General features: G+C 38.5%; 5 protein-coding genes and 1 long non-coding RNA gene across 6 annotated transcripts; 1 reads left to right on the plus strand and 5 right to left on the minus strand.

Annotated features, from left to right (window-relative positions):
* Positions 1-1,596: 1,596 nt before the first annotated feature.
* LOC137587921 (high-affinity choline transporter 1-like) lies at positions 1,597-10,185 on the minus strand. Its single transcript, XM_068304608.1, has 8 exons — positions 10,002-10,185; positions 7,423-7,539; positions 6,841-6,996; positions 5,211-5,359; positions 4,983-5,126; positions 4,537-4,690; positions 3,538-3,755; positions 1,597-2,159 (listed from the first exon to the last, which is right to left on the minus strand). The coding sequence occupies exons 1-8, from the start codon at positions 10,183-10,185 to the stop codon at positions 1,605-1,607; spliced, it is 1,677 nt and encodes a 558-aa protein (XP_068160709.1). The 3' UTR covers positions 1,597-1,604.
* A 2,320-nt stretch (positions 10,186-12,505) lies between these two features.
* LOC137587779 (high-affinity choline transporter 1-like) lies at positions 12,506-18,201 on the minus strand. Its single transcript, XM_068304400.1, has 7 exons — positions 18,022-18,201; positions 17,162-17,317; positions 16,901-17,049; positions 16,264-16,407; positions 15,983-16,136; positions 14,896-15,113; positions 12,506-13,428 (listed from the first exon to the last, which is right to left on the minus strand). The coding sequence occupies exons 1-7, from the start codon at positions 18,167-18,169 to the stop codon at positions 12,886-12,888; spliced, it is 1,512 nt and encodes a 503-aa protein (XP_068160501.1). The 5' UTR covers positions 18,170-18,201; the 3' UTR covers positions 12,506-12,885.
* A 4,139-nt stretch (positions 18,202-22,340) lies between these two features.
* LOC137587736 (cystatin-B-like) lies at positions 22,341-23,500 on the minus strand. Its single transcript, XM_068304340.1, has 3 exons — positions 23,351-23,500; positions 23,142-23,243; positions 22,341-22,674 (listed from the first exon to the last, which is right to left on the minus strand). The coding sequence occupies exons 1-3, from the start codon at positions 23,432-23,434 to the stop codon at positions 22,546-22,548; spliced, it is 315 nt and encodes a 104-aa protein (XP_068160441.1). The 5' UTR covers positions 23,435-23,500; the 3' UTR covers positions 22,341-22,545.
* Positions 23,501-25,506: 2,006 nt separating this feature from the next.
* Positions 25,507-26,429, minus strand: LOC137587830 (cystatin-B-like). The gene is made up of 3 exons (XM_068304482.1): positions 26,304-26,429; positions 26,095-26,196; positions 25,507-25,833 (listed from the first exon to the last, which is right to left on the minus strand). Exons 1-3 carry the CDS (start codon positions 26,385-26,387, stop codon positions 25,684-25,686), a joined length of 336 nt encoding a protein of 111 aa, XP_068160583.1. The 5' UTR covers positions 26,388-26,429; the 3' UTR covers positions 25,507-25,683.
* On the plus strand, positions 25,693-26,417 carry LOC137587832 (uncharacterized). Its single transcript, XR_011033979.1, has 3 exons — positions 25,693-25,922; positions 26,045-26,209; positions 26,314-26,417. It is a non-coding gene; the product is annotated as an uncharacterized lncRNA (long non-coding RNA).
* A 324-nt stretch (positions 26,430-26,753) lies between the features above and the next one.
* LOC137587831 (cystatin-B-like) lies at positions 26,754-27,565 on the minus strand. Its single transcript, XM_068304484.1, has 3 exons — positions 27,402-27,565; positions 27,210-27,311; positions 26,754-27,096 (listed from the first exon to the last, which is right to left on the minus strand). Exons 1-3 carry the CDS (start codon positions 27,483-27,485, stop codon positions 26,968-26,970), a joined length of 315 nt encoding a protein of 104 aa, XP_068160585.1. The 5' UTR covers positions 27,486-27,565; the 3' UTR covers positions 26,754-26,967.
* Positions 27,566-27,747: the final 182 nt, after the last annotated feature.

Consider the following 27,747-nt stretch of genomic DNA (forward strand, 5'->3'; position numbering starts at 1 on the left):
CTCCGTGCCCGACACTCACACAGCAAACAACCAAAAAGACAAGGGGTAAAGTGTAAAACTTGAAGGCTGTGTAAAAAACCACTACACACACAAATTGAGGAGAGTGTGGAGCTGAAGTGAGGGACCCCGACCACTGATGGCTCCACCATCCAAAGCAGCTCCCTGGCACCGGCCCCGCAACACTCATGCAATAGAAAGAACCATTAAAAACATGTTAAAAGCTAGCAGGACTGCTGCAACAGTACTGTTTGTTGTCTTGGGGGAAAATAAAAGCCTAGAATAAAATCAAGGAGTATAAAAGGTCACAAAAGCCTGACCAATAAAATTGAATAAAACAAGGAAACCAAATATATAAAAAAAACAAAACAAAAACAAAACAGCAGTGGCAGTCTGTCTAAAATAAAAAGGAGACAGGTTAAATACCTCTGCCAAATAAACCAATCTGTACACTAAAGGAATTGTCCCCTTACCTCCCGTGGAACAATCCTCTCCAGGAATCCACCTGTGTGGGCATGAGGGAAGTCCCTGAACAAAACCTAACATATGACAAATATACATCTAAAAACACATACAAAGCACATAAACCAAAAAAAAATCAGAAGACAACTTACGGCAGCATGTGAAGCAGTCAACTCCTAGCCAGAAAGGAAGCATAGTGACACCTTATACCAATTTCTGGCTGATTGGTAGGAGGAGCTGACTGCTACCCCACTCTGGTGGCCCAGGAGGGACATTTTCTACCGGTCACACAAGCATACTTTGTACTTCATAATTTCCTATTGGATGCGTTGTATTCATTAATGCATTTCATTTTCTTAGTTCATAAAAAACTGTAAATAGTTCTCTTACTTATGTGATCAAAAACTTCGATTTGAATCTCAATTTTGAGGCTGTTTTGTCAATAGTTTCAAAATAAACAATAAATATAGCAACTTCTGATCAATCCATATCAGTTTCAGACTTAGAACAAGAACCTAGGCAATCAGGGACTGCAACATCCCGCGAAGCATAGGACAGGGTATCCTGAAAGTAGTACCTTACAAGTGCATAGTTATGACCTTTCAGGGTGGGTCATAGATCAAAGCTAGTGCATAGGTACATCAAAAAACACTAGCTTTGATTTACAGTCTTACTCACAATGGCTTTCTCCCTTGTATTTCTATCTTAACCGGTTCCTGAATGAAAAACGTTTAAATTTGACCTTGACCTAGTTTTCTCAAGGTCAGGGTCATCAACTCATTTTCAACCCCTTTGCCGCCCGAGTAATGTGCTTTTTGTTTCATCTTTCTGTCTGCAACGGTTGCAAAGATGGATGCAAAGATGGTGGACATACAAACAAACAGACGAATGGACAAAAGGAAGAACCACACCCAATTCTGGTTTAAGTTCCCCCCCATTCCGAGTACAGATACAGATACAAATAATTTATAGATACAAGTACAGATACAATCTATAGATACAAGTACAGATACAATCTACAGATATACTGTAGATTGTGGTGTACTTGCTCATCCTTAGTAGACAGAGAACATTTTTGGGATGTGACAAACCTTTAATAAGAAAAATAAATTTTTGGCTAAGAAATCTGTTTAATGTACCTTTAGCTATTCTTCCATATGTATGTTTGTGTTTCTTCCATTGAGAGACATCTTATTCAATGCCTCATTCTCAGTGTCCTCAGTGGCGCCACCCACTGGTGTCAGTTTTACTGATGAGTTCTGGGCTTTCACTGTAAACACATCCCATTTCTCAGGAAGAATACCTTTGTTGAAGAGAATAGAAGCCAAGTAGGAGAAAAACAAGATGGAAGCAGTTGCAGCCAGCATGGAGATAGTCTTAACAGGAGCATATTGGACATAAACACCGTCCTCAAGAGTGCATCCTGGGAAGTGGATGACTGGTTCTAATCCTAGTGATGTGTCTCCACTCAGCAGTCTCAACACCAGTCCCACCAGTACACCCATTATAGCACCGTAACCATTGGAGATGCTGAAGAAGAGGACACAGAACAGTTCAGGGAAGACTGTGATGTAGGCCAGTTCAAAACTGATGAACATGAAGATAACGATGCTGCTATTCCATGTGGTCAGCAATGATCCAACCAGACCTACAATGACCACAGAACCACGGACCACCCACTGATTCTCTCTGTCTGATGCCTGAAGAGGAGAATAAAATAGAACAAATTAAAATGAAAAGATTCCACTGTCCTGTTTTCACATACTTCTCTCACTGCTTTCTTTTTCTATTCTTTTAAAAAAATAATCATTGTACTTTCAGGAAATACATATCTTGCAAATGTCTTGTGAGGGTGAGATAGATAGACAGGCAGATAAACAGACATGATCTTAATTTTAATTACAAAGCAATTACTATGAAAAGACAAAGTATTTTTTTAAGATATTAACATGTAGATGACCTGCAGCTTCTTGTTGAAATCATTATTCTTGGCCCTACACAACTCAGTAATACTAAATGGAACCTGGCAGTGGTCTCTGATCAAGATCTGTCCTTTGACTCCAACATAAAGCAATTCTCAAGATCATATGACGATCATAATAGTTGTGCTCTGTACAGCCTCGGGAAAGAGATCCTTCATCTTTGGGCCTCCCAGAGGTTTTTTTTTTTCTTTTGTCCCTGGTAAAGAGCGTTACTCTGTACAGATTGTCAAACCCTCAGACAAATTGTCATTCATGAACTGGGACTTAAAAAATAATAATTTTGCCACTCCAAAGTGTCCTCCTCTCCTTTACTATATGTGAAATGGTATATATCAAAAGCAGGTGAAATAATCTAAAAAAAGAAAAGAAACTGCCTGAAGCCAAGCACTGTTAAAAGGTTGTTCTTATTGATTGAAAAATGAAGAAATGTCCTCCCAAACATAAGTAAATCAAGCACATTTTGTTTATTACATAATCAGATCACAATATGTTAGGGCTTTATACATTTATTATCCACTTGATGGCATAGTAGAGCAGATGAATGTCTACCCTATTCTGCCACTCTCTTTGAATGCTGCTACTGTGATCATGAAAATTTCCCCATTCTGGGACGAATAAATGCTTATCTATAAACGCTTAGCTTAGCTTAGCTTAGCTTAGCTTAGTTTGTCTTAGCTTAGTTTAGCTTTTCTTATCTTATGAAGCACTATAAAGCTTTGGCCCACGTGTGAACTACTGGGATGTAAAGCTTCAGTGCTTCATGAGGGTTCCTCTCCTTATCACTACTAGGAACAGGCAGGGCCAAATTCCATTAGTGACAGTTGGATCCATGAGAAAAAGGGTAAATCGGTGAAAGGGCAAGTTCAAAATCAGTGACATTGAGTCAGAAACTCTGAGTCAGAAACCATGGACAGTCATGTGAAGAGCTGCAGCTACAGTTGGGCAAGTAAAGAGAGTGTCGGGCAAACAGGTGAGGAGAAAGGACAGATGGAAAAATTCTATGGAACATGCAGACTGTGACAACAGTGAACTACTAACAATAATAGCTCATTTTTTGTCAGACAGTGAAGCATAAGCACAAGTGTATTGTTTTTACCTGAGGTCTCAGGATGGTCTTGTAAATGTTGGCAGTAAAGACAGAAGCTCCAGAAAGCAAAGCAGAGTCAGCTGATGACATGACCGCAGCAGCCACGCAACCAATGCCAATAACAGAGATGAAAGCTGGCGTGAGGTGCTGCAGGGTGATGGGAAGAGCTCGAGCAGCATCCCCTCGTTCGTATGGTGACGGAGACCCGTAGGTAGTCTGGTTCCAGTCTGAGAGGTGAACACAAGACAAGGAAAGTTGCTGTTACGTAATGTTTTAGTAATTCAGAAAATCGGAATTTAGAAATCCTTTATTTTCATTATTGCATCAAAGTTTGTTCGCACATCACACTGGTGAGGGAGCACTGGTCGATGCACTGAAACTGAAAGGAGGGGTGTGAAGGGAGGGTGGGTCAATGGATGATAGAGGGATGGGGGGGGAAAAACAACTCACCACCATGCTTCCTACAGGCAGCATAATGAGGAATGGTAAAAAATAAAAAAAGCCCCTTTAATGCGATGAATATGAGCATATACCCAACAACATGATAGGTAAGACCAGAGGGCAGATGGTGTAGTCAATTCAGTCCTCGCTATGGCCCAACTGGGCTCTCCACTTCCCCACTTCCCCATGCAGAGCAGTGAGATGTTATCCATCTTGCAGTTAAGTTCATTCATCACCACAGCCTGTGACCCCACTGCCTGGCCCTTCTCTACTTGCTTGTCTCTCAATGGCTCTGGATGAACATTCTAGTAACCATCACAGAAAGCAATTTTTTAAATCACCATGATTGACACACAGGTTTTTCATTTCAGGTTTGTTTCTCAGACTGTTGTTTCTGGAGACAAACGTATTCTATTGATTAAAATTATGTTGTGTTTCATATCATTATTAGTTATCTTTGCTGTGTGAACAAAAGCATACTGTGACATAGTTAACATGAACTTCACACCCCTAGTTTTTGCAAGTTTTATATCCCAAGCACAATCATCTTTATTCAACCTTTATTACCTGTGGATGCAGCGGCTGCTCCAAGGAGCACAGGAGGTATTGCAAATACCATCAAGAGGAAAGCAGCAACAAAACAAGTGAGCTTGGCGCTGGCTGTAGAAGAAGCTGACAAGGTTCTTTGGTGAAAACCCTGGTATGCCAACCCCCCCAGTGACTAAAAGGTTTAAAAAAAAAAAAAAAAAAAGGTTAATTCATACATTCAGTTTGGAATCCACATCCACCCTAAACTTTACATCTGCAGTCAGAGGATAACTCATTTCTCCTTGGCATTAAAAACTGGTTGTTCTCTGACAATTAATAACAGCTTTTTTATACTATTGTGATAGTATATACCATATTGTATTGTGATTATGTACATATATTGTATAGTATTTATCACCAATCTACACATTTATGAAGACACCACTATGAATTATATATTGTAACGGACACATTTGCCTCCTTACAAACAATAAAAAGTCATCAATTATTGTCCAGATGTTTTTCAGCTCTAGTTGACCAATCCAGGGAGCGTGTAAGGTGTTGTTCATCAGCGTCTGACTGATGTCCATGGTGTAAGGACTCATCAACACAAAGGGAACACATATGATCTGAGAATCACATGAAAATACAAATGACGCTTTCTGAGATTTTTGATGCCTGACACATTAAACACCAAATTGAAACCAACTCACCAAACCAATGAATATGAGGAGGAGCTGTATTATATCTGTGTAGGCCACAGAGTAGAGACCTCCCATTAGTGTGTAGATAACGGCAACAGCAGAAGAGATCCAGATGCAAAGAGAGAAAGACAAATCCAGGATAATACTCATGGTTCCTCCTGTGAAATCATCATCATCTTCATATACGTGTATCTACACACAGTTGGTACGGCAAGTATTCAGACCCCCTTACATTTTTTATATTTACGTATATTTAAAAATCATTCAGCTTTTCTTCATCACTGTACACACAGCACCTCATATTGACAGAAAAACACAGAATTGTTAAAAGTTTTGCAGATTTATCCTTGGGATGTTTCTACATCTTGATTGGAGTCTAGCTGTGTTTGATTCTACTGATAGGACTTGATTAGGAGAGCCACACATCTGAATGTATAAATCAACTTATAGCTCACAGTGCATCAGAACAAAAGAGAGTCATGAGGTCAAAGGAACTGCTGAAGAGCTCAGGCAAAGACTTGACCAAGTTTACAAAGACATTTCTGCTCTGCTTAATGAGCACAGCTACCTCCATAATCCTTACATGGAAATGTTTGAAATGACCAGAAACCTTCCTAGAGCGGGCTGTCCAGCCAAACTGAGCAATCAGGGACAAGAGCGTTGATGAGAGGTAAAAAAAGAATCCAAAGATCACTGTGTCTGAGCTCCAGAGATGCAGTTGGGAGATGGGAGAAAGTTCTAGAAAGTCAGCTATCACTGCAGCCCTCCACGAGTCGGGGCTTTATGGCAGAGTGGCCCAACAGAAGCCTCTCCTCAGTGCAAGACACATAAAAGCCTGCATGGAGTTTGCTAAAAAATACCTGAATGACTCAAAGATGGTGAGAAATAAGATTTTCTGGTCTGATGAGAGCAAGAAAGAACCTTTTGGACTTCTAAGGTATGTGTTAACAAAACCACAGCCCCAATAGTGAAGCATTGTGGTGGCAACATCATGCTGTGGGGTATTTTACAGCTGCAGAGACAGGAAAACTGATTGCAGTCGAAGGAAAGATGAACATGGTCAAGTACAGAGATATCCAAAGGCTGATGGTTCACCTTCCAAAAAAGTCAAAGACCATAAGCACACGGCTAAAATAACAAAGAACTCTGTGACTGTTCTTGAACAGCCCAGCCAGAGCTCTATCTTAATCCCAAATGAGCATCTCCGGAGGGGCCAACAAAATGGTCGTGCACCAACGTTCAAAATCCAACCTGACAGAATTGGAGAGCATCTACAAGGACGAATGGCAGAGGATCCCCAAACCCAGGTATAAAATATTTGTGGCATAAATCCCAAAAAGAGTCATGAATGCATTAGCTCAAAAGGGTGATTCTACTAAATACTGAATAAAGGTTCTGAGAATACTTACTTACTGAATAATATTTCATTTTTTCTTTTTTAATAAATCTTCAAAAATGTCAACAATTCTGTTTTCTGTCAGTATGGGCTGCTGTGTGTAAATTGATGAGGAAAAAAATTTACTTGTATGATTTATATAACAGCGTGAACATTTTAAATGGGTTCTGAATACTTTTCGTACCGTGTATTAGTAGATTTTTTTTCTCACACCAACTCAAATGAGGATGACTGCAATCCTACCCAAAGAACTCAGTGTTGTTGCCACCCAGGTCAAGTCAAGAACAACTGAAATCAGGCTCAGTCCAGCTGTTACTACTTTTCCATACTTGATATGAAAAGGGTCGAGCATCGTCACACAGTTTCTTTCTCTCATTGGTCTGACAAACAGCAGGCCGCCTTCATTCAAAGAAAAAACACAAAACAATTACAAAAATGTAATGGTAAACGAAAATCAATCACAAGGCAAATAACATTCAAAGAGTGACGATCTCCTATATCAACAGCATTCATCATGCACCCACACAAGACAATTTTGTTACTATTTTCTTCAGCCTTGTGAAATTTTACAAAGACAGAAGACAAGGGGAAACATGCTACATAACCTAGACCTCGACTCGACAGGATTTTTGAATGTCACTGACACAACCTGTTTGTCTCTCTTCTATTTTGTACTCATGCGAGGATATGTGTTTTACCATGATAAAATGTGAATATGGTTGAGAAAAGATCCAATTTAATGTGTTAAATGATTGTCAGACTATAACTGTGATGTCAAACATTCACACATGCAATATCCCATCAGATATGATATTAAAGTCTTACCAGTAATAAAAGACACACTGCATGATAGTAACATTACCATGGCCCGGCTTAGACCCATGGAGGGTGTGCACACCAATTCAACTGTGCCAACAATGAAGCCTCCTCCGATCCATGTAGCTGCAGGATAAAAAAGTCAACAGAAAACAATTTTATAGATAATTTCTCGCTTGAAGGAGAATGAAAATTTTGTTAAGTGTTAAGATGGTTGTGTGGTGGCAGGTTTTTAAAGCAGGAACTCTGAAGAGAAGAAGTTAGGTGCAGATTGAATTTTTGATTGAACCGTTTTTTTTCTGAAAGTAAAATAATCCATTGATCAATTATCTCCACACAAAATTACTTTGAAAGATGGCCAGCATGTTATTGTAATAGCAAACACTCCAAAAGCACTGCAATTACAATTAAAACTACGTACTGGATTATCATAAGCATTTTTCTGCAGTTTCTAAATTTATGCTTGACATTACAGCAATCCATAATAATCATATATACTATGAACTGTAGAGTAAAGCTCATGTGATCTTAGTTTCGTCTCAATTTTCTCAGTTGTTTTACTCATGTCAGACTATGGACATGTTTCCTCTTCAGACTGCAATCATGTCCCAGTTACTCTCAACACTGTTGTTTGTGTAGGTTCTCATTTACCCAGGTCATGATTATCAGTAAAATCAATACACTGAACTGAACGAAGAATGCTCAGATGTCTACATAAGGGAAATCATCTGAGCTGTCTACATAGGGTACAGTAATGAAGTTAGGCTTTTTCTTGTTTTAGTTTCCCCCATGTAGTTAAGCATTCCTCACTGCAGGGAGCATTCCTCACCTTGTCTAGACAGTCTACTGTCTAGACAGAGGACTCTAATAAAGTTAGGCATTTTCTTGTTTTAGTTTCCCCTATGTATTTAGGCAGGTGCATACTTGAGCGTGAACATTCCATACCTTACTACTGTCTACACAACAGACTATAGAAAAGTTTCGCATTTTCTGTTTTTGGTTTCCCACAAGCGAATGGCTCAACACAGAAGAGTCAACTCATCAGGACAGTACTCGGCAGTCTTTTTTAGCCTTTTGGAAGAGGGATACTCATTTCAGGATACCAATGTTCAAATTATGGACAGGGAAGTGAAGAAGCCACCTTTTTTTGGGGGGGGGGGGGTAGAGGGTCTGTGAAATCGTTTTTCGCCGATTCACTATCAGGTTCTTTCAAAACTCCTGAAAAGAACTTCTCAAGAGATAGGCCAAGGGGAGTGGCTCATGCAAATGACCTCCATTAGCACAAGCATGCTAATGATTACCATTACCATGATCATGAGCATGCTAGTGACCACCATTAGAATACAAAGGCTAAATGAAACTTTGTCCACCCTTTGACACCTCCTGGTACTCCCATCGACCATTGTAGAGGAGCCAGACAGGTCTTGACACTGCTCTTTAGAATATGAATAGCACTGAACACATATGCTGAGACAAGACCAACCACCATTAGAACTGAAGAAGCCTCTTAGCCAAGAGGCTTGGATAAGTGGTGAAAGGTCTTCAAGAAAGTCTTAAAGTCCAGTGGATTCACTTAAACAACTTTAATGTTTAACGTTTGAAAGTTTGAGTCATGGAAATCTGCAAAACCTTGCCCTCAATTATGAATGCTGATGATTCCCATTTAAAAACAACAACAAAAAAACACTTTCACTCATCAGACTTTGAAAATTATTGAAAAGGTCAACGTAGGCAGCTAATGAGCCATTTCAACCTTTGTATACAGACTCTGGAATACTTGTATTTACATTTTGTATAGTGCAATCTGTCATACTTGATGAAATCAGTCTTGCCTGGTGACTTTCTCGTCTTCCTTTTCAATAAGATGACACTGATAGTTTGCTATGCTAGTTTATAAAAGGGACAGTTGACTTATTCTTTCTTTCAAGTGACTTTGGACACACCCAAAGAGACTGCTTACCAAGCGCAGTATGGGCTGGTTCACAGAAAGTTGGTTTAACTCTCTGCTACAACACTGACATGCAACACATCCTCACAAGCTTTAATATGAAGCTACTTGTGCAATATCTCCTAAAGAACTGAAGATATGCATTGCTTGTCAAGGACCACAGGTCTGGCATAAACCAAAAACTGAAAGGAAAAAAATGGTCTTGATGAGTTTAGTTACAATATCACACCAACAACTCATGGAACTGGGGGCACATTTCAGTTGGATTGATATCTGTGGAATCACATTGGGCACAATCAAAGAAATTGGATTAAATTTTCCACAACTGCAGCACAAGAAATTTCAAAACATCACACAGCTGTACAGTATATCACTGATGGAAATGTACACTGGCAAAAAAGGACAATGCCTCAGTGAGGTTCTTAATCATGTCTTTTACTTGGCTTTTGAATACAATCTAATGCTACAGCTAAGATCATACTTTGTTCAAAATAATTACATCCATGGAAAGAAAAATATATATAAAACATGTTACATATTGATCCAACATATTCCATACTGTAAGAAATAAGCCCCTTAATATTGAGGAATTTATAGAATACGCTTTAGATACTAGTCCCGTAAACTATGCTCTCCTCACCTGTCATTGTGAAGATCCCCACCATCCAGTTAATGCTCCGGTTTCCCAGCAGGACCATGTCCATTCCAGTGGCTGCACTTTCCTTTTGTTTCTTTTTGGACTTGAAAGAAGCCCAGATGCCAGTCCCAAGGACCAGCAGGTAGAAAACAACCATCACTATTACTCCTGGGATGTTAACAGCCATGTTAAACTGTCTGCCTTTGTACTTCCTAATAGCAAAGTGATTGACTGTCTGACTCATATGAGGGATGGAATTTCACTAGTGAAAGTGTCGAATCAGATTCCTCATTGTATGTAGGACAACCTTCTGTGGAAAAGGTGGTTTTAATACCATGCCTACTGTTGTGTCGTTACAGTTTGTCTTAAATGTGGACATGGGGTAGTAATATGTGAAATTTTGTGTAATTTGAAACTCAAGCATCAAATGTTTGGAGGACTATAGCCTTTGTCTGATTTTCTCATCTCCTTTCCCTTCCATGAAGCTGCTAATCATCCCGTTGCTTGATCTGAATTTGTGAAAGTGTTTCACAACTATCCTGATTACATTGTTGGGAATGTGCCTGTAGGCATTAGCTAATTCAAGCCAGATGACTTGTCACAACATTTCTTTGACCTGGCTTTGTGTTTACTTTGTTTTAGGAATCCTGTGTGTTCCAGAAAACCTGCAACTTCTGGGATCAGACTCTTTGTTGTTGTTGTTGTTGTTGTTGTTGTTGTTGTTGTTGTTAGCATGAGTATTGGCATACCTATTTTTTCATCCTGCTTTAAAGCGATGATGTATTGTAATCGTCAGTGTTCCAGTGTTTTTCCATTCATTCGTATGTCCACCGAATATCTTCACAACCGTTGCAGATAGAAAGATGAAACAAAAAGCATATTACTCGGGCGGCAAAGGGAATGAAAATGAGATGATGACCTTGAGAAAACTGGATTAAGGTCAAATTTCAACTTTTGTACGCTCAGGAACCGGATAGAATAGAAACACAAGGGAGAAGGCCAGTGCGAGTAAGACCATAGATCAAAGCTAATGCATAGGTAGATCAAATCACTAGCTTTGATCCACGGTCAGGTACTAGTCTCTGCACTAGTAGTACCTGACTAGTGTGTAGACTACTAGTACCTGACTAGTCTATGCACTAGTCAGGTACTACTTTCAAAATTGATGTGTTTGGTTGGTTGGTTGGTTGGTTGGTTGGTTGGTTGGTTGGTTGATTGGTTGGTTGGTTGGATGGTCTCAAAAAAAGCTTTGTATACATGTGTGACGTACAGCAGATTTGATGAACATTAAATATTAATTTATTGACAGAAAGCTATAGTTCTGAGACAGAAAGAAATGTGAGGTGTGTCTGTAGAAACAGGCATGTCAGAATGTGAAAAAGGGAGTGTGGGAATGTGCACCAACTCCTTTAGAAACAAAGAACAAACGGTTACAGCTGTGTGATAAATCAGCTTCATCATTCATATTTACTGACAGTCACAACGTTTGATCCGTTTTTGTCGAATTTCAGTCATGATCGTTATGCATTTTGTAGTACAGTATTCAAAAATTCACAATCTGCAAAGTCCAATACAAACTTTGCAAGTAACAAATTATTCTGCTTTTGTGTTTTATAATTTAACATTAGTTTAAAGTGTTTTTTGTTTGATATTTAATCTGAACATTTCTTTGACATCCACACTGGAACTTTTTTCATTCCGGGTTCCAACCTAAATCAAGAGTAATTTTAGTAGGGCATGATATTTTTCTTAATTTTTTCCTCTTTTTTAAAATGCTTTATTCATTTTCAACCCAATTAACAGCAACAGTTTCTCTGCAAAATACTATGTTTTTTGTGAAAGTTTGCTGTTGCTTGTATAGTCAGATATTAACCATTGTGTTACCCTGTGTTAATCTTCATGATTAGTTAAGACAATTTATGATGCACTTTAAATTATTTCACTTAAATTACACTTAAATTCAGATCAGGTCCAAACACATCAATTTTGCATAGGTGTAAGAACTCGCTGTGTCACAATGGTATAAAGGATGCACAGACATTATATTCTTCACTCACTCATCTGAACCAGCCTTCTGCTTGTGTGAATTGAGTCCAAAGCTTTGAGTAAAATTACAAAAAAAAATCTGAGGCTCCGTCCACAGGATGACGGATTGTTTTAAAAACTGAACTTTTTAAAAACACATCGAAAACGATTTGTGTCCACACGACAGCGTTTTTAAAAAAATCTCCGTCCACACGTAAACGCACCATTGCGTTTTCGAAGACGGCTATAAGCATGCCACACCATGTGGTGGCAGTATTGACTGAAATTTTATCCAATAGGAGTCCTCCGTGTTTTGTTGTCACAACACATGGGCCCATAAATATGACGTCACAGCGGTTTTCGTCGCAGGCAAGACATCAGCGTTTTTAAAAAGTTGCGGATACACCGTCCACACGACAACGCAGACCCAGCGTTTTTTAAAAAAATCCACCTCGGCCAGCGTTTTTAAAAAGTTACGTTTTCGTTCCGGATATCTGCGTTGCCGTGTGGACGGAAGGTGTAAACGCAACATGAATTTCCTTTGGGCTAATTAAAGTATATGTCTATCAACAGAAAAGTTGCGTTTTCAAAAAATCCGTCATCGTGTGGACGGGGCCTTAGTTTTCCACTTCTTTATTCTCGTTTCAGTATTAGTGATTGTCTCCTTGTTTAGTCGAAAGAAATTTTCCATGACAATAGCAAAAAACACTTGAATGAAAATGTAGACAGAGAACAATCATTTCAAATATTTCATATCAGCAACTTTTTACAACACTACTTAACGGTATTTATAACTGATCTATATTATACATTAAGGAAACAGATGCCTCTGAACACACAAAAAATTTAATCTTGCGAATCTTCAGTTGTGTAGCCTTTGTTCAGAAAATATGTTGTTACTCAATGCCTCATTTTCATTGTCCCCTGTGGCGCCACCTACTGGTGTAAGTGGTACTGGTGAGTGCCGGGCTTTCACTTTAAACACATCCCACTTCTCAGGAAGAACACCTTTGTTGAAGAGGATAGAAGCCACATACGAGAACAACAAGATGGAAGCAATTGCAGCCAGCATGGAGATAGTCTTAACAGGAGCATACTGAACGTAAACACCGTCCTCAAGAGTGCATCCTGGGAAGTGGATGACTGGTTCTAATCCTAGTGATGTGTCTCCACTCAGCAGTCTCAACACCAATCCCACCAGTACACCCATTATAGCACCGTAACCATTGGAGATGCTGAAGAAGAGGACACAGAAGAGTTCAGGGAAGACTGTGATGTAGGCCACTTCGTTACTAAAGAGCCAAAACACCAGGATGCTCTTATTCAGCATGGTGAGAGACGTTCCAACCAGACCCACGACCACTACAGACACACGAACCACCCACTCATTCTCTCTGTCTGATGCCTGAAGAGGAGAATAAAACAGAATAAATAAAAACCAAAAGGCAGACAGACAGACAGACAGACAGCCAGACAGACAGACAGACAGACAGACAGACAGACAGACAGACAGACAGATATACTGCATATCCTGGTGGTATCTGTGTCGTCCTCAAGCTCGGGTCATGTCCTCAAGACTTGGGAGTTTGGTTCTGTGCAATATGTTAGGTTTTCCTAGAACTGTGCTTTTCTTGACTGAGGCTTCAGTTGGTGTTCCATGGAAACTGCTTTCAGCTTAGCCACTTTCAGCTTAGGGGTCGCTGTCCTGACTGCACCTACGACTACACGACTCCCCTGATTTTTATCTGTTCCAGGTGTTCTTTCAACCATTGGTTCTTTTAAACTTTTTCATCTTTCTTTCAGATGTTGCTGTCAGTCTAGGATTTTGGTAGGTTTTCATTGATAGGTTTTATTGATATGAGAAACTTCTTCTATTTGATGGTGATACAAGCCATGTAGGGGCTTGGGCTACTATGTTGTGTGCCTTTCTTCCTCCTATCTGTCATCAGATTTCTGCTGCCTGTGACACTCACTTACATGTTCATCCTGTGGGGCAATCTTCTTGATGTACTCTTGGCTTTTCAATGTTTCATCATGTTTCATCAAGACCCTGAACTCTCGAGTTCATGGTCTTTGTCTTCCACTTAACATACTGTATATATGGTGAGGAGCTTTCCTGTCTTGATATCTGTGGCTTCTATTCACTCTTTTGGCCAGTTTGTGATCGTAGCAGGGCTCAACATGACTAGCAATGCATACTTAGGGATGGATGACATCCAGCGAATTACTTCATGATAAATGAATTGTCTGTCTGTCTGTGTCTGTCTGTCTGCCTGTCTGTCTGTCCACTTGTTGATGCCTTTGACTTTGTTCTTATCATTCAGATGACTTTTTAGTACTTGCCTGGAGGTATTTGGTTGTGGTTAACTACCATGCTGTCTGTTTGCTGTTACTGGGATCCTGAGACACTGGCACCTTTCTTGAGTGTCTCCTACATACCCCCTCCCTTGTAGTTTCAATCCTTTAGGCCTGATCATCCTGTCATTTGTCCAATCTGACTTAAATCCCCACATAATTGCTGTAGATGCTCGTAGTGTTGACCAGTGAGTCATTTTTCCATGTGTGTGGAAGTTTTTTTGTAGTGTCTGTGTAGGTTCTCAGTTATCCAGGTCATGGTTATCCAAAAGCTGTTTAAGTCAATCCACTGGACGTTAAGAAAGTTCTTGAAGATATTTCGTCTCTCGTTTCGTCTCTCAGAGACGAAACGTCTTCAAGAACTTTTTTGTAGTCAACCATGCAATGTCTGATTGATTGTTCTGGCAAAACTTTGTCGCAGTGGACTGCTCTGTCCACTGGTAGCCAGTGCTTGGTGTTACTGCTAATCCCTTTCTGTGCCTTTTTTTGTTTTTGTGTTTTTGTTTTTGTTTTCTACCTGGGGTCTCAGGATGGTCCTGTAAATATTGGCGGTGAAGACAGAACCTCCAGAAAGCAAAGCAGAATCAGCTGATGACATCATAGCAGCTGCAACAGAACCAATGCCAACAGCTGAGATGAAGGCTGGCGTGAGGTGCTGCATGGCAATAGGCAGAACTCGAGCATTTTCTCCACGTTCATATGGAGACGGAGAACCGTAGGTAGTCTGGTTCCAGTCTGAGACGTGGGCACAAAACAAGGAAAATTGTAAATACACAACTTATTTTATTAATGTCCAACGTGTTTACAATATACAACAATTCTTTTTCCCTGTTAATCATACAAAATGGGTTTGAAATTGCATGACTAAATAATTAATTATGCACATGAAGATTTTGCATATCTACTGGTTGATGAAAAATTGACTCAGCAACAATCACACACCAACAATGTGTGCACACTATTATATGACTGACATGATTTTCCTGCATAAAGATGAGATGAGGTCAAATGAGGGAGATAGGTGTTGGTGATGCTTATATGAAGCGGTGCTGCTCTGTGTGGGTTGCCATAAGGGGAATTTACATGGATACAGACAGACAGACAGACAGACAGACAGACAGATATATAGATAGAAAGATGATAGATACCAAGAGGAATGCACACATGGATGCTGTCAGCCAATAGCATACGTGTACGGTCTCACTAGACTACAGCTCATGGGAGACACTTGCTCCTTGCCTCTCGCTCTCTCCCTTGTGTAACGTAAGTTTTATCTCATCGAGGACAATATATAAAATACAAACATTTTTAAATATTCGCAATGTAGTGAAGCCACACATCCTGAAGCTCGAATAAGCAAGGGATTATTGTAGTCGGTGGTGGGGTGAGGCTGAAACAGTGTGTTCTGACAGTTCAGTTTGGGACGACACATGTTGAATTCAGTGTAGCTGGGAATCTGACAGCAGTATGAACTTGATTAAAAAGTAAAATATGGGACCTTAAGATTTCTTTATTTTACATCCTGAATTGCCTTTGCTGTTTATAATGACATTAAAGGCATTCTATTCCATTCTATTCTATTCTTAAAGGTGCATCATTATTACCTGTGGATGCAGCGGCCATTCCGATGAGCACAGGAGGTATTGCAAATACCAGCAAGAGGAAAGCAGCAACAAAACAAGTGAGCTTGGCGCTGGATGTAGAAGAAGCTGACAAGGTTCTCTGGTGGAAGCTCTGGTATCCCAAACCTCCCAGTGTCTTTAAAGTAAAACAATTAGTTGCTTAATTGAATTATTACTGCGGAATATCTACCTTTATTTACGGAGATGTATGAAGACAATAGTGTGAATTTTTTGTGATAAAGTACATGTTATTGCCTGCTTACAAAAAATAAAAAGTCATCAATTATTATCCAGATGTTTTTCAGCTCTAGTTGACCAATCCAGGGAGCGTGTAAGGTGTTGTTTGTCAGCGTCTGACTGATGTCCATGGTGTAAGGACTCATCAACACAAAGGGAACACAGATGATCTGAGAATCAAAAAAAAAATACAAATGATGCTTTCAAACAAATCTGAGCCTTTTAATAATGAAATAATGAAATAATTTTTTCGTTCCCCCATAAGAAAAATCAGTTTTTCCCTTTAGTCAATTGTCACAAGCATATGTATATGAGGTACAGGCCCACAGACACACGCACGCACACACACACACACACACACACACACACACACACACACACACACACACACACACACACTGTTCCCTTGTGGGGCGCTCCAAGGAGCAGCTTATAAAAGGAATAATGATTTGCTCAAGGGTACCTTGGCAGTGCTCAGTGAACTGGCACCTCCCACTGCCAGTTCACTCCACAAAATCTTTTGCCCGATATAGGTCTTGAACTAGCCACTCTCCAGACCCCGACCCACGACTTAGTGGACTGAGCTTCTACCACCCTGCTACTGCCACCCTAACACCTGTTTACTTAAACACATTTAAATAATAAATATTCAAACCAACTCACCAAACCAATGAATATGAGGATAAGCTGTATTATATCTGTGTAGGCCACAGAGTAGAGACCCCCCATTAGTGTGTAGATAACGGCAACAGCAGAAGAGATCCAGATGCAAAGAGAGAAAGACAAATCCAGGACAACACTCATGGTTCCTCCTGTCAAACAAATTCAGATGGATGGATGGATGGACAGACAGACGGACAGACAGACGGACAGACGGATGGACGGATGGCCGAACAGACAAAGAGACAGGCAGACAGTCCCTACCTAAAGAACTCAGAATTGATGCCACCCAGGCCACGTCTAAAGCAACCGAAAGCAGGCTCAGTCCAGCTGTTACTTCTTTTCCGTACTTGATAGTAAAAGGGTCAAGCATCGTCAAACAGTTTCTTTCTCTCATTGGTCTAACAAACACCAGGCCACCTTCATTAAAGGAAAAGAACATGAAAAAATAAGAAAATAATACCAGGAGCAATAACAATTGGAAGTAAAATAACACTTAAGGTTTAAAGATCAGTGATTTCCACACTTATTATGCACGAACACAGGACATTTTCATGTCATTCATTTCATTTCGTCAGACGTATAAAATTTAAGAGACAGAATTTAGAAGACAACACAATAAACAAATAATAATGTAGCCCTGACTTCAGACTTACATACTGTGTTGTGGATACCACTGGTATGACCTTTGTCTTTATGCCTTTTTGTAGTTAATAGATATTTCAGAGATTTGTCTACAACTACAAGGGAAGCTCAGCTTCCCCTAAAACAAGCTTTCATTCACTTTAAAGTACTGTAATTGGAACTGCATGTAACTTTTTTTTTCTTCATTGCCTTGAAACGCAATAGTCATTGGAAAAAATATCACTATTTAGTCCCGCCCGAGGACTTCTATCTTGACTTCTGGGACAGAGACACATAAAATCTTCTTCCTATGCAAAAATTAATTAAAAATAAAATAACGTTTAGCATGTAAGAAAGGTGAATAAAACCTAATAACAAATGGTTGAGAACACATTTAACATTTACATTTTTAATAATCTAATAATTCGTTTTTTAATGATTATCAAGGTCTAATTTTTATGTTAAACATATAAAATAAAGATATGATCTAAAAGTCTTACCAATGATAAAAGACAAGCTGTATGAGAGGAACACTATCATGGCCCGGCTTAATCCCATGGAGGGTGTGCACACCAGTTCAACTGTACCAACAATGAAGCCTGCTCCGATCCATGTAGCTGCAGGATAGATTAGCAGACATGGAATCATCTCATGGATAACCACAAGAATTCAAGAGCATCCTGAATTTTATCGATAGGAACCATCATTGACTGCCAGAAATGTCCTTGTTTTAGATTGGCATGTACTTCCTTTGTTTGCAAACAATTGTCATCCACAAATATGGCAAGTTATTGAAGATATGTCATTGAAAAGTGCGGTGTTCACAGTCATACACAGATGTATATATATATATATATATATATATATATATATATATATATATATATATATATATATATATATATATATATATATATATATATATATATATATATATATATATATATATATATATAGGAGTGAGTGTGTGTGTGAATGATTGTTTGTTTCTATGTGGCTCCGCGGTGCACTGGCGTCGTGCCCGGAGTGTTCCCCGCCTCACGCCCTGAGACTGCCCCCTGACTCCCCCGTGACCTGCGTTTGCGGATTAAGCGGGTTAGAAGATGAATGAATGAATGAATATATATATATATATATATATATATATATATATATATATATATATATATATATATATATATATATATATATATATATATATATATATATATATATATATATATATATATATATATATATATATATATATATATATATATATATATATATATATATATATATATATATATATATATATATATATATATATATATATATATACAAAAAGTCCTATAAGCTATGCCCTCCTTACCTGTCATTGTGAAGATCCCCACCATCCAGTTAATGCTCCGGTTTCCCAGCAGGGCCATGTCCATTCCAGTGGCTGCACTTTTCTTTTGTTTCTTCTTGGACTTGAAGGAAGCCCAGATGCCAGTCCCAAGGACCAGCAGGTAGAAAACCACCATCACTATTACTCCTGGGATGTTGACAGCCATATTAGACTGGTTGATTACCCTTGCCACTTCCTTGATATCCAAGCACCTGGCAGAGTTGTAAGACATATGTTGCATGAGAAATGGGGCATATAGATCAATCATTGACTCTAAGACAACTGCCAATAGATAAGGTGGTTTTCATACCACACCTACATTACAGTGTGTCATATATGTGGACATTACATACAGTATCCATATGTTAAATTTTGTAAGAGTTTAAACGCAAACATCTCATCTTTGGAGGATTACATCTTTAGAGTGAATTTCACTTGTCTTATGACCCAAAGCCAAATATGCTGGTAAACCTGCTGCTCAAAAATTAAGAAAACATTTAAATAACATATCAGACCTTTTTGAACAAATGATTCAAGCTGGAAATCTTTTCTAAAGCACACCGGTAATGTTGAGAACAAAATGACATAATAGTGGTCATTAAAAATACAAAATCATCAAAGCATTTCTGAAACAAAAAGCACACCAATAAAACACAATTCAAGATTATTTAACCTGCATTAATTTCATCACAGCAACTCACAATGTAATTCAGTAGTGTGTATTGTTCCTGTATGCAGTCCTGACAGTATTGCGGGATTTTCCTGAAGAGTCATTGACTGACATTTTGAGGACAGCTCCTCCCACAGCTGAACCTTAACCGACACCAGGATGACCCCAGATCCATATCAACAGCTGCTCTGAGGATTTGACCCCGTAACTAACAGATGAAAGAGTACCTTTGTCATGATATAGACATCTTTTCTACCCTCGATGAAGAACGGAGAGGGCTGATATTCATCATTATCATTATTGTCATCATCATCACAGTTGTACGGCCGAGTGTTTGCTTGCAATTCACCATTGATTTGTCTCAGCCTGCTCACCGATCTGCAGCTTGTAAAGTAAACTTTTTCTCGGACTGCAAACAGTCCAACTAAACACGTGTGCCTGACTACAAGCAATAATTTTAGCCAAATGTGTGGTAGACTGTGTTAGTTTCAGTGGCAACAACACCATCAAATTTGATTCTGGTGGGGAGATTGGAAGGCATATTCTTGTTTTCCATAATACTAAAGTTCCAGAATTTTTGGGCTCAAGGCTAATAGTCAGTTCCTGTTTGAAGTATGTGGATTTTGTCTATCTATTAGACTAAGTACAATTTTTTTGCGTTGCCTTGCATGACTGCCAGTCAGATTTGTTAAAAGTCTTTGCTCAATGCAATAGATTGTATTTTTGGCAAACAAGCTAAGAGAAATCAGGACTAAAGCAGGAGCTGAGGTGGATTTTTACTTAGATCCTTTTGAGGGGTGCATGATTGTTGTAAGTAGTGCTGAATAAAGTTCTGAAACATGTATCTTCCATATCAGGGATTAGAGAAATTTTGTGCCATACCTGGTACGGAGCAGCACAATCAGGGACAGAGTCACAGAATAATTTTTTAACCGTAAAACCAATAGAGGATTTAACATATCGTAGTTCAGGTCCCCTGAAAAAACAACAACACTTGGAATAGATATGTGAAGCAATAAGTTCAGAGCAGCTTTTTTAAAAATTATTTTTATTTATTCTTTTTTTTTTGTGTCTAAAAACAAAAAGTTTAAAAGCATGCTTTGACCAAAAACCACATTTCCCACAATGCAGTAATTAAGGCTATTTTAACTTTGATAAAAACAAAGTTAATGTCCTAATTTGTGTTTGATGTTATTTTTCTTTATTCAGTTGGATAGTTTGATCCCTGTTTGATGGATCAATAAAGTATTTTTGGGCTTAATTTATTGATTGTATTTTGCAGCTCGTCAGCACTCTTGATCATGATTGTTTTCATCTGTTCCGGAAAAAGCCTTTTTGTTTTGAAGATCTTGCAGCTGTTCATCCAGATGTTGTTGATCAACCCAATCGTCTTCAGTTGACGATGAACTGTTCCATATTGTTCATTCTCTGTTCCAAGGCAACAATGTGCTGGTCTTTCTCTTCCATATTTTTCTGAAGCTGCTTCACTTCTTTTATGGCCTTCCTTAACTCTTTTAGGAATTCATTATTTGACTTATCCATTATTTTAACTAGCAAAGCCTTTATCTCATCAAACTCCCCTGCTTTTCCTTTTCCTTTTACCATTTTAGAATCAAAATCCTTTTGCTCTTGTCATTTTAGAGAGAGTTAGAACAGGAAAACAGGAGACAGAAGGAATGCATCTGTTTTCATTGAAAGCTGGAAGTTTAAGTGTAGAGTAGGCAAGGCGCAGACAGGAGTAGAAAGTATCCTATAGCCCACAAGTTTGGCCCTTCCTGCTGCAGCACTCCAGCACTGCAGAGCAACATGACAGAAATACTAAACCGTGACATGAACTTTGTTTAAGTTGAAGGATGTTACCTTATCACCTCCTAAAGACATTATCAGATTGACGGTCAGGAAGATGTACAATTACGTTTTACAGAAAGGTTTGCAATAAAAGGAAGACAACATTCCCTGTTTAACTGAATTAATTCAATCAATCAATCAACTTTCATTTGTAAATCGCTTAATCAAATCAATAAATGACAGGTTAATGTAGATGAATAAATCCAATGAGTCTCCAGCTGTGGCTTTAACTTTGTTGGGTGGGATGAAAATCTTGGAGCTGAGGACATCTGCTGGACAAACCACACAAACAAATACAGTACATCAAGTACAGAGAAATGAGAGATTGAGATGACTCCAGTCTGAAAATAATTTAATGGTTATATTTCAATATTGTAAATTTTGTACACTCCGTTATATATTGAATCCTATCATTTACAATGGTGACTGTTAAATTACTTGCCGGAAATATTATTTGTCATTATTTACTCTATGTTTACATGATTTTTTTCTTGAATCTTGCTGGTCAGAATGACTGACTTTTGAATTTATCTGACTTTTGCTAAGGACGGACGCCTAAATAAGAGAGCAAGATGGATTCGGTCGAATACAGCAAGAACATGTTCTTAAAAGAAGCACATTGGACATAATGAAAACCATGAATTAAGACCTTGAAATAATCAACTAGAAGTAAATTGATGAGGAGTGATCAACTGTTTTTGTGTGGTTCTTATTCATCTGGCTGCAAGAGGAACCAAAAATCTGAAAGGAAGTTCCAAGAACACAGGAAATGAGCACTGATTCATGAATCACATGACTAACATGCAGAACACATGATAGTGAAACATAATTACCCTCACAACATCCAAAAATATGTCATTGAAAGCCTTGTCCTGACGTTCAAGCGGTTTAAAAACTTGATGTCACAGAAATGAACACTCGATAGAATCACAACAGATCAGACATTTATTATTGTATAAAGAATTGCTACATTTTAGAATCCTCTAAACATCATGATCAAAATGATTACAGCATGTTATTACATGTTAAGTGTGAAAAAAGATGCGTGGTAGAATGAGTCAAGAACAGGTCAAAGCTGTTTTTATCAGAGTGCACCCTGCAAGCACTGTGGTGTGTTGCTTAGTTTGGTTTAGTACCCTAAAAATACTCAATTTCTTCTTCAAAAGTCTTGGAAGTCTGGATAGAAGACAGCTGGATAGCTCCTCCAGCACACAGAAGCGGTTCAAAAATACTTAAGTGGACATATTCTCCTTCTCCAACCTTTACCTGTAAGGAAGAGCAAAGTTTTGTCTCTGGCTTTTTGGCAAGGCAACAAGCTTGACAGACGTGTTGTGAACTGCATTCTTCAGGTAACACACCTTACACACACGCACGCGCGCGCGCACACACACACACACACACACCATGGGCGTCTCCTCAGGTTTAAAGAGACCCGTCTTCGTGATATTATATATTTGAGAATAAACTCGTCCACAATTATCCACCACTTCCAAGAGGAAGAACACTGCATTTAACCATATTCAGAAAAGATTCTGCCACATCTGATGGCCTCATACGACACATGAACAGAATTTTTAGGCAAATACTGACTGGATTACCATGGCAAGATACTTTGGATAGGCACGCCTTAACTACTATCCTCATAAACGCCAAGTTAATGAATAGTATTGAGCTTTTTTACAGCATTTTAGTTGTTCAGACTTTGAAATGTCACAAGGAAGAAAAGCAATTACCTTGATGAAATAGTTCGTCCCACTCACAACCTGGTCTTTGTAGTTGATTGGTGAGAACATCTCAAAATTCATCCCAGACATCTGCTGTGCCTGGAGCTTCACCTGAGAAATGAAGATACAACAGCAGAATCAAAATAAATCTAAACACAGAATCGCAGTGTCTATTAAAATGATGCCAACGTGTCATAATATTAACTTTCTCAACTTACCGCGTTACAGAGCACCAGAGTTTTACTGTCAGCAACTTTCAGGTCTGAAAGCCCCCCAAGACATGGACTGCCCTTTGTGTCCATTGTAATTTTACGCTGCTCAATATTTGTCAAATCACAGGACAAACCAGTGAATCTTGGTTTTATAAGATTCTGTGTTTTGGTTGATACTATGACTGTGGGTGTTTTTTTAAACATCGTAAACTAAAATAATGAACACATAATAATTCCCTGCCATAAAATTGACTGCATATTCTACTTTTATAATTATCGTACAAATAATATTTCCTCAAATATATTTTAACATTCCTCTTTATTCACCTCTAATATGAATATCGTGGTACAGTCTGAGGTGTGGCATCTGATTAAAACCTGTCTGTCATGTGATGAACCAAATAAAAAAGAAGTGGAAAGGATCGTCTACAGTGCAACAGACGTAATCATCCAAAACATAAAGTAGGATTAGTGGAAGTATGTTGCATGATATTTTGATTTCTACTTCCTCTTTTAAAAAAGCAGCACTGGCCATTATTGACTATAGTTTTTAATGATTTTATGCTAAGAGTCAAAACTTCATGGACACACACCAAACAAATCTTAAGTTTCCAGAGAAAAGCAGAACCAAAGACTTCCTCCTAAATTATCAAAGTTTGCAGAAAAAAAACGCTCATGCAGGTCATTTCTCACAAATCTTGTGATGAATCTTAATGATTAGATTAATAATTAATAAGATTAGTTGGTGATTAATTAATCTTATCATGGATGGAACTTAATTTTCTTCTTCGTGTTGTAACTTCAGATCTTTGCAAGAAATCAAGAAATTATGTCTAATTTTTCCATGAAGTGACTTGAATAACAAAATAAAGTAAAAAGCAATCAAAAAGCAGTTTTATGTGTTGAAGCTCGGATAGGCTTCAGCACCCCACGACCCGCGAAGGCAGATGAAGCAGATTGAGAGAATGAATGAAGAAATAACCATTGACAAAATCAAATACAACTACTTTAGCTATGTTCACAGGAAAGACAAAAATCTAATATTTTTGTTCAAGTGTCGCAAATATTTGTTGTTGTGGGGGGTTGTTTTTTTATTTGTTTGGCTTTTTCATGCAATGTGGAATACACAAACTACATTAAAAACAACACAATAACATATAAATACACATGAGAATAGAAAAAATTTCCTCATGAGGATCATCTATCCTACTATATACAGTATTTGAATGAGCTCACTTGAAAACCTCATGCTGTCACGCTTCCGATGTCTACCCGAAAGTTTGGGCCAGTAGCCAAATTAGCTCCGGTCTTCACATTTGTCCATGTCTCCCACTTACGAAGCCGTTTTGGCTTCGTCAATTCTTTGATTGTGACTGACCTCACGTTGTCGTGTGGGGAACCCCGATGCTTTATTCACCAGGACCGAACTTACAAAGCTGGGGTCTACTTGGATGGCAGGACTGTCACGCCGAAGCGGCCTTCGTCTTTGAATTTGTCCGTCCCGCACACACGGAGCCGTTACGGCTTCGTCACACACAGTGGTTTGTTTTCTTGTGACAGGGAAGAAAAAAAAAAAGTCTGATATTATTGTTTCATCGCGGAATTTCCACAGGTTCCTGCTAGTTACAGTATAAAATAAAATTAAAAATGCAAAAAACCTTTAAAAATATAATGTAAATAAACTTATTTCAAGCTTCATATAAAAACCTTAATACCACTTGAGAATAAATATTGCAAACAAAGTTTAGGGACAATGCAGTGATCTATGTGTAACAGCTGTTATTAACATGGAGTTATTGTTTCGTGCTCGCGTTTGTGTGTGTGTGTGTGTGTGTGTGTGTGTGTGTGTGTGTGTGTGTGTGTGTGTGTGGGTGTGTATGTGTGTGTGTACAATGCTGTCAGACTAAATCATATCAGAGCACTGAAACAGCTTCAGGAGGTACTTTGTAATGTCTGAGTCAAAAAATCAATCAAGAACCTGGTCAAACATTTATATTTTCTGCTTAGTTGTCAGAATATTTTACGCTGACTACAAAATCTTTTTTGGTCAGTGGAGGAATGTCCTGTATGCCGTCAGAAGACTTACCCTGACCTCCAGCTGGATTATAAATCGGATGCCACAAAAATAACACAAATACTTGATAAAATCAAAGCACGTCAGCCATTTATTAATTGTGCAAAAAAAATAGTTCTCTTTCACAATCCTCTAAACATCATGATCAATATGATTACAGCATGTTATTACATGTTAAGAGTCACAAAGATGTGTGGTAGAATGAGTCAAGAACATGTCAAAGCTGTTTTTATCAGACTGCAGCCTGTAAGCGCTGGTGTTTTGTTTAGTTTGATTTGATATCCTGCTCAAAATACAAAATCTCATCCTCGAGGGTCTTGGACACCTGGATACCATTCAGCTCGATAGTTCCTCCATTACACAGAAGCTTTTCATAAACACGCAAGTGGACGTATTCTTCTTCTCCAACATGGGCCTGCAAAGAAATGATGTCAAGTTTTGGCTCTAGTTTGCTGGCAGTCAACAAGCCGTAAAGACAGACGTGTTCTGAACTGCATTATTCAGGTAACACAATATTTTTGTTCCTGTGAAATTGGGCCACATCTGATGGCTTCACACAACAGAGTTTTACTGTCAGACACACCTTAACTACTACTCTCATAAATGCCAACTTACTGCATTTACAGCAGCTTAAATGTTCAGACTTTGAAATATCACACCGAAGAAAAGGAATCACCTTGATGAAATAGTTCATTCCCCCCACAACCTGGTCTTTGTATGTGATGGGTGAGAACACATTGAAGTTCATCCTAGTCACCTGCTCTGCTTTGGACTTCACCTGAGAAATGAAGGTACGATAGAAAAATCAAAATAAATATCAACACAGACTCACAGTGTCTATTAAAATGATGCCAAAGTGTCATAATATTAACTTTCTCAACTTACCGCATTACAGAGCTCCAGAGTTTTACTGTCAGCAACTTTCAGGTCTGAAAGCCCCCCAAGACATGGACTGCCCTTTGTGTCCATTGTGATTTTACGCTGCTCAGTATCACTCAGGGTTTAATAAGATTCTGGATTAAGGTTGATATCATGACTGTTGGTGTGTTTTTTTTCTTAAACATCACAAACCGAAATAATGAACACATAATAATTCCCTGAAATAAAAATTACTGCATATTCTACTTTTATATTTACGGTACAAAAAAATCAATCAAGAATCTGGTCAAACATTTATATTTTCTGCTTAGCTGTCAGAATATCTCACGCTGAATACAAAATCTTTGATAAGCTTTTCTTTTTTTGGTCTCCTTGACATCTAACTGTATGCCATCAGAAGACTTATCCTAAACCTGCAGCTGGATTATAAATCAGATGCCACAAAAACAACACAAATACTTGATAAAAATCAAAGCAATCAGCCGTTTATTAAATTGTACAAAAACAGTTCTCTTGTAGAATCCTCAACACATCATGATCAATATGATTACAGCATGTTATTACATGTTAAGAGTGACAAAGATGGGTGGTAGAATGAGTCAAGAACATGTCAAAGCTGTTTTTATCAGACTGCAGCCTGGTGTTTTCTTTAGTTTGGTTTGGTATCCTATTAGAAAAAAGCAATCTCATCGTCAAGGGTCTTGGACACCTGGATACCAGTCAGCTCGACATCTCCTCCATGACAAGGAAGCTTTTCATAAACACGCAAGTGGACGTAATCATCTTTTCCAACATGGACCTTCAAGGAAGAGGAAAGTTTTAGTTGTAGCTGGCTGGCAGTCAAACTGAGTTTAGATGTTGAAACTTTAAAGCATCACAAAAAAAAGAAAAAGAAAAAAGAAAACAATTCACCTTAATGAAATGGTTCGTCCCACTCACAACCTGCTTTTTGTGTCGGATGGGAGTGAAGGCTTCGAATGTCGTATCAGCCATCTCCTGTGCTTTGGGTTTCACCTGAAAAAATGAAGGTACCACAGCAAAAATCAAAGAACATCGAAACACAAATAACTGGACCGTTTGATAATATCCACACCCCAAACTCACCGTATTACAGAGCTCATGAGTTTTACCGTCAGGTTCGTCTGCTTTTGAAAGCCCCCCGCAACAGGTACCCTTTGTCGTGGCCATTGTGATCTGACTAGTTCTCAATATTTATGAAAGCAGATGATAAAACAGTAGCTGCTGTTCTTATATGTTTCCAGACAGGGAAGTTGAGAGTGTCATGTGATTCCGCATTTTGGTTGATACCATTATCAGTTGCTATATGTTTTTTTTAACGTTAAGATAAACAAAATTAACAACAGTTGTATTGCACATTATGTACAACGCTGTATGAAAGACATTTATATAAATAATATGAGTGTTTCAGCATTTGAAAAAGGTGATTGTC

Source organism: Antennarius striatus, chromosome 20 (genome assembly GCF_040054535.1).
Source record: "Antennarius striatus isolate MH-2024 chromosome 20, ASM4005453v1, whole genome shotgun sequence".
NCBI lineage: Eukaryota > Metazoa > Chordata > Actinopteri > Lophiiformes > Antennariidae > Antennarius > Antennarius striatus.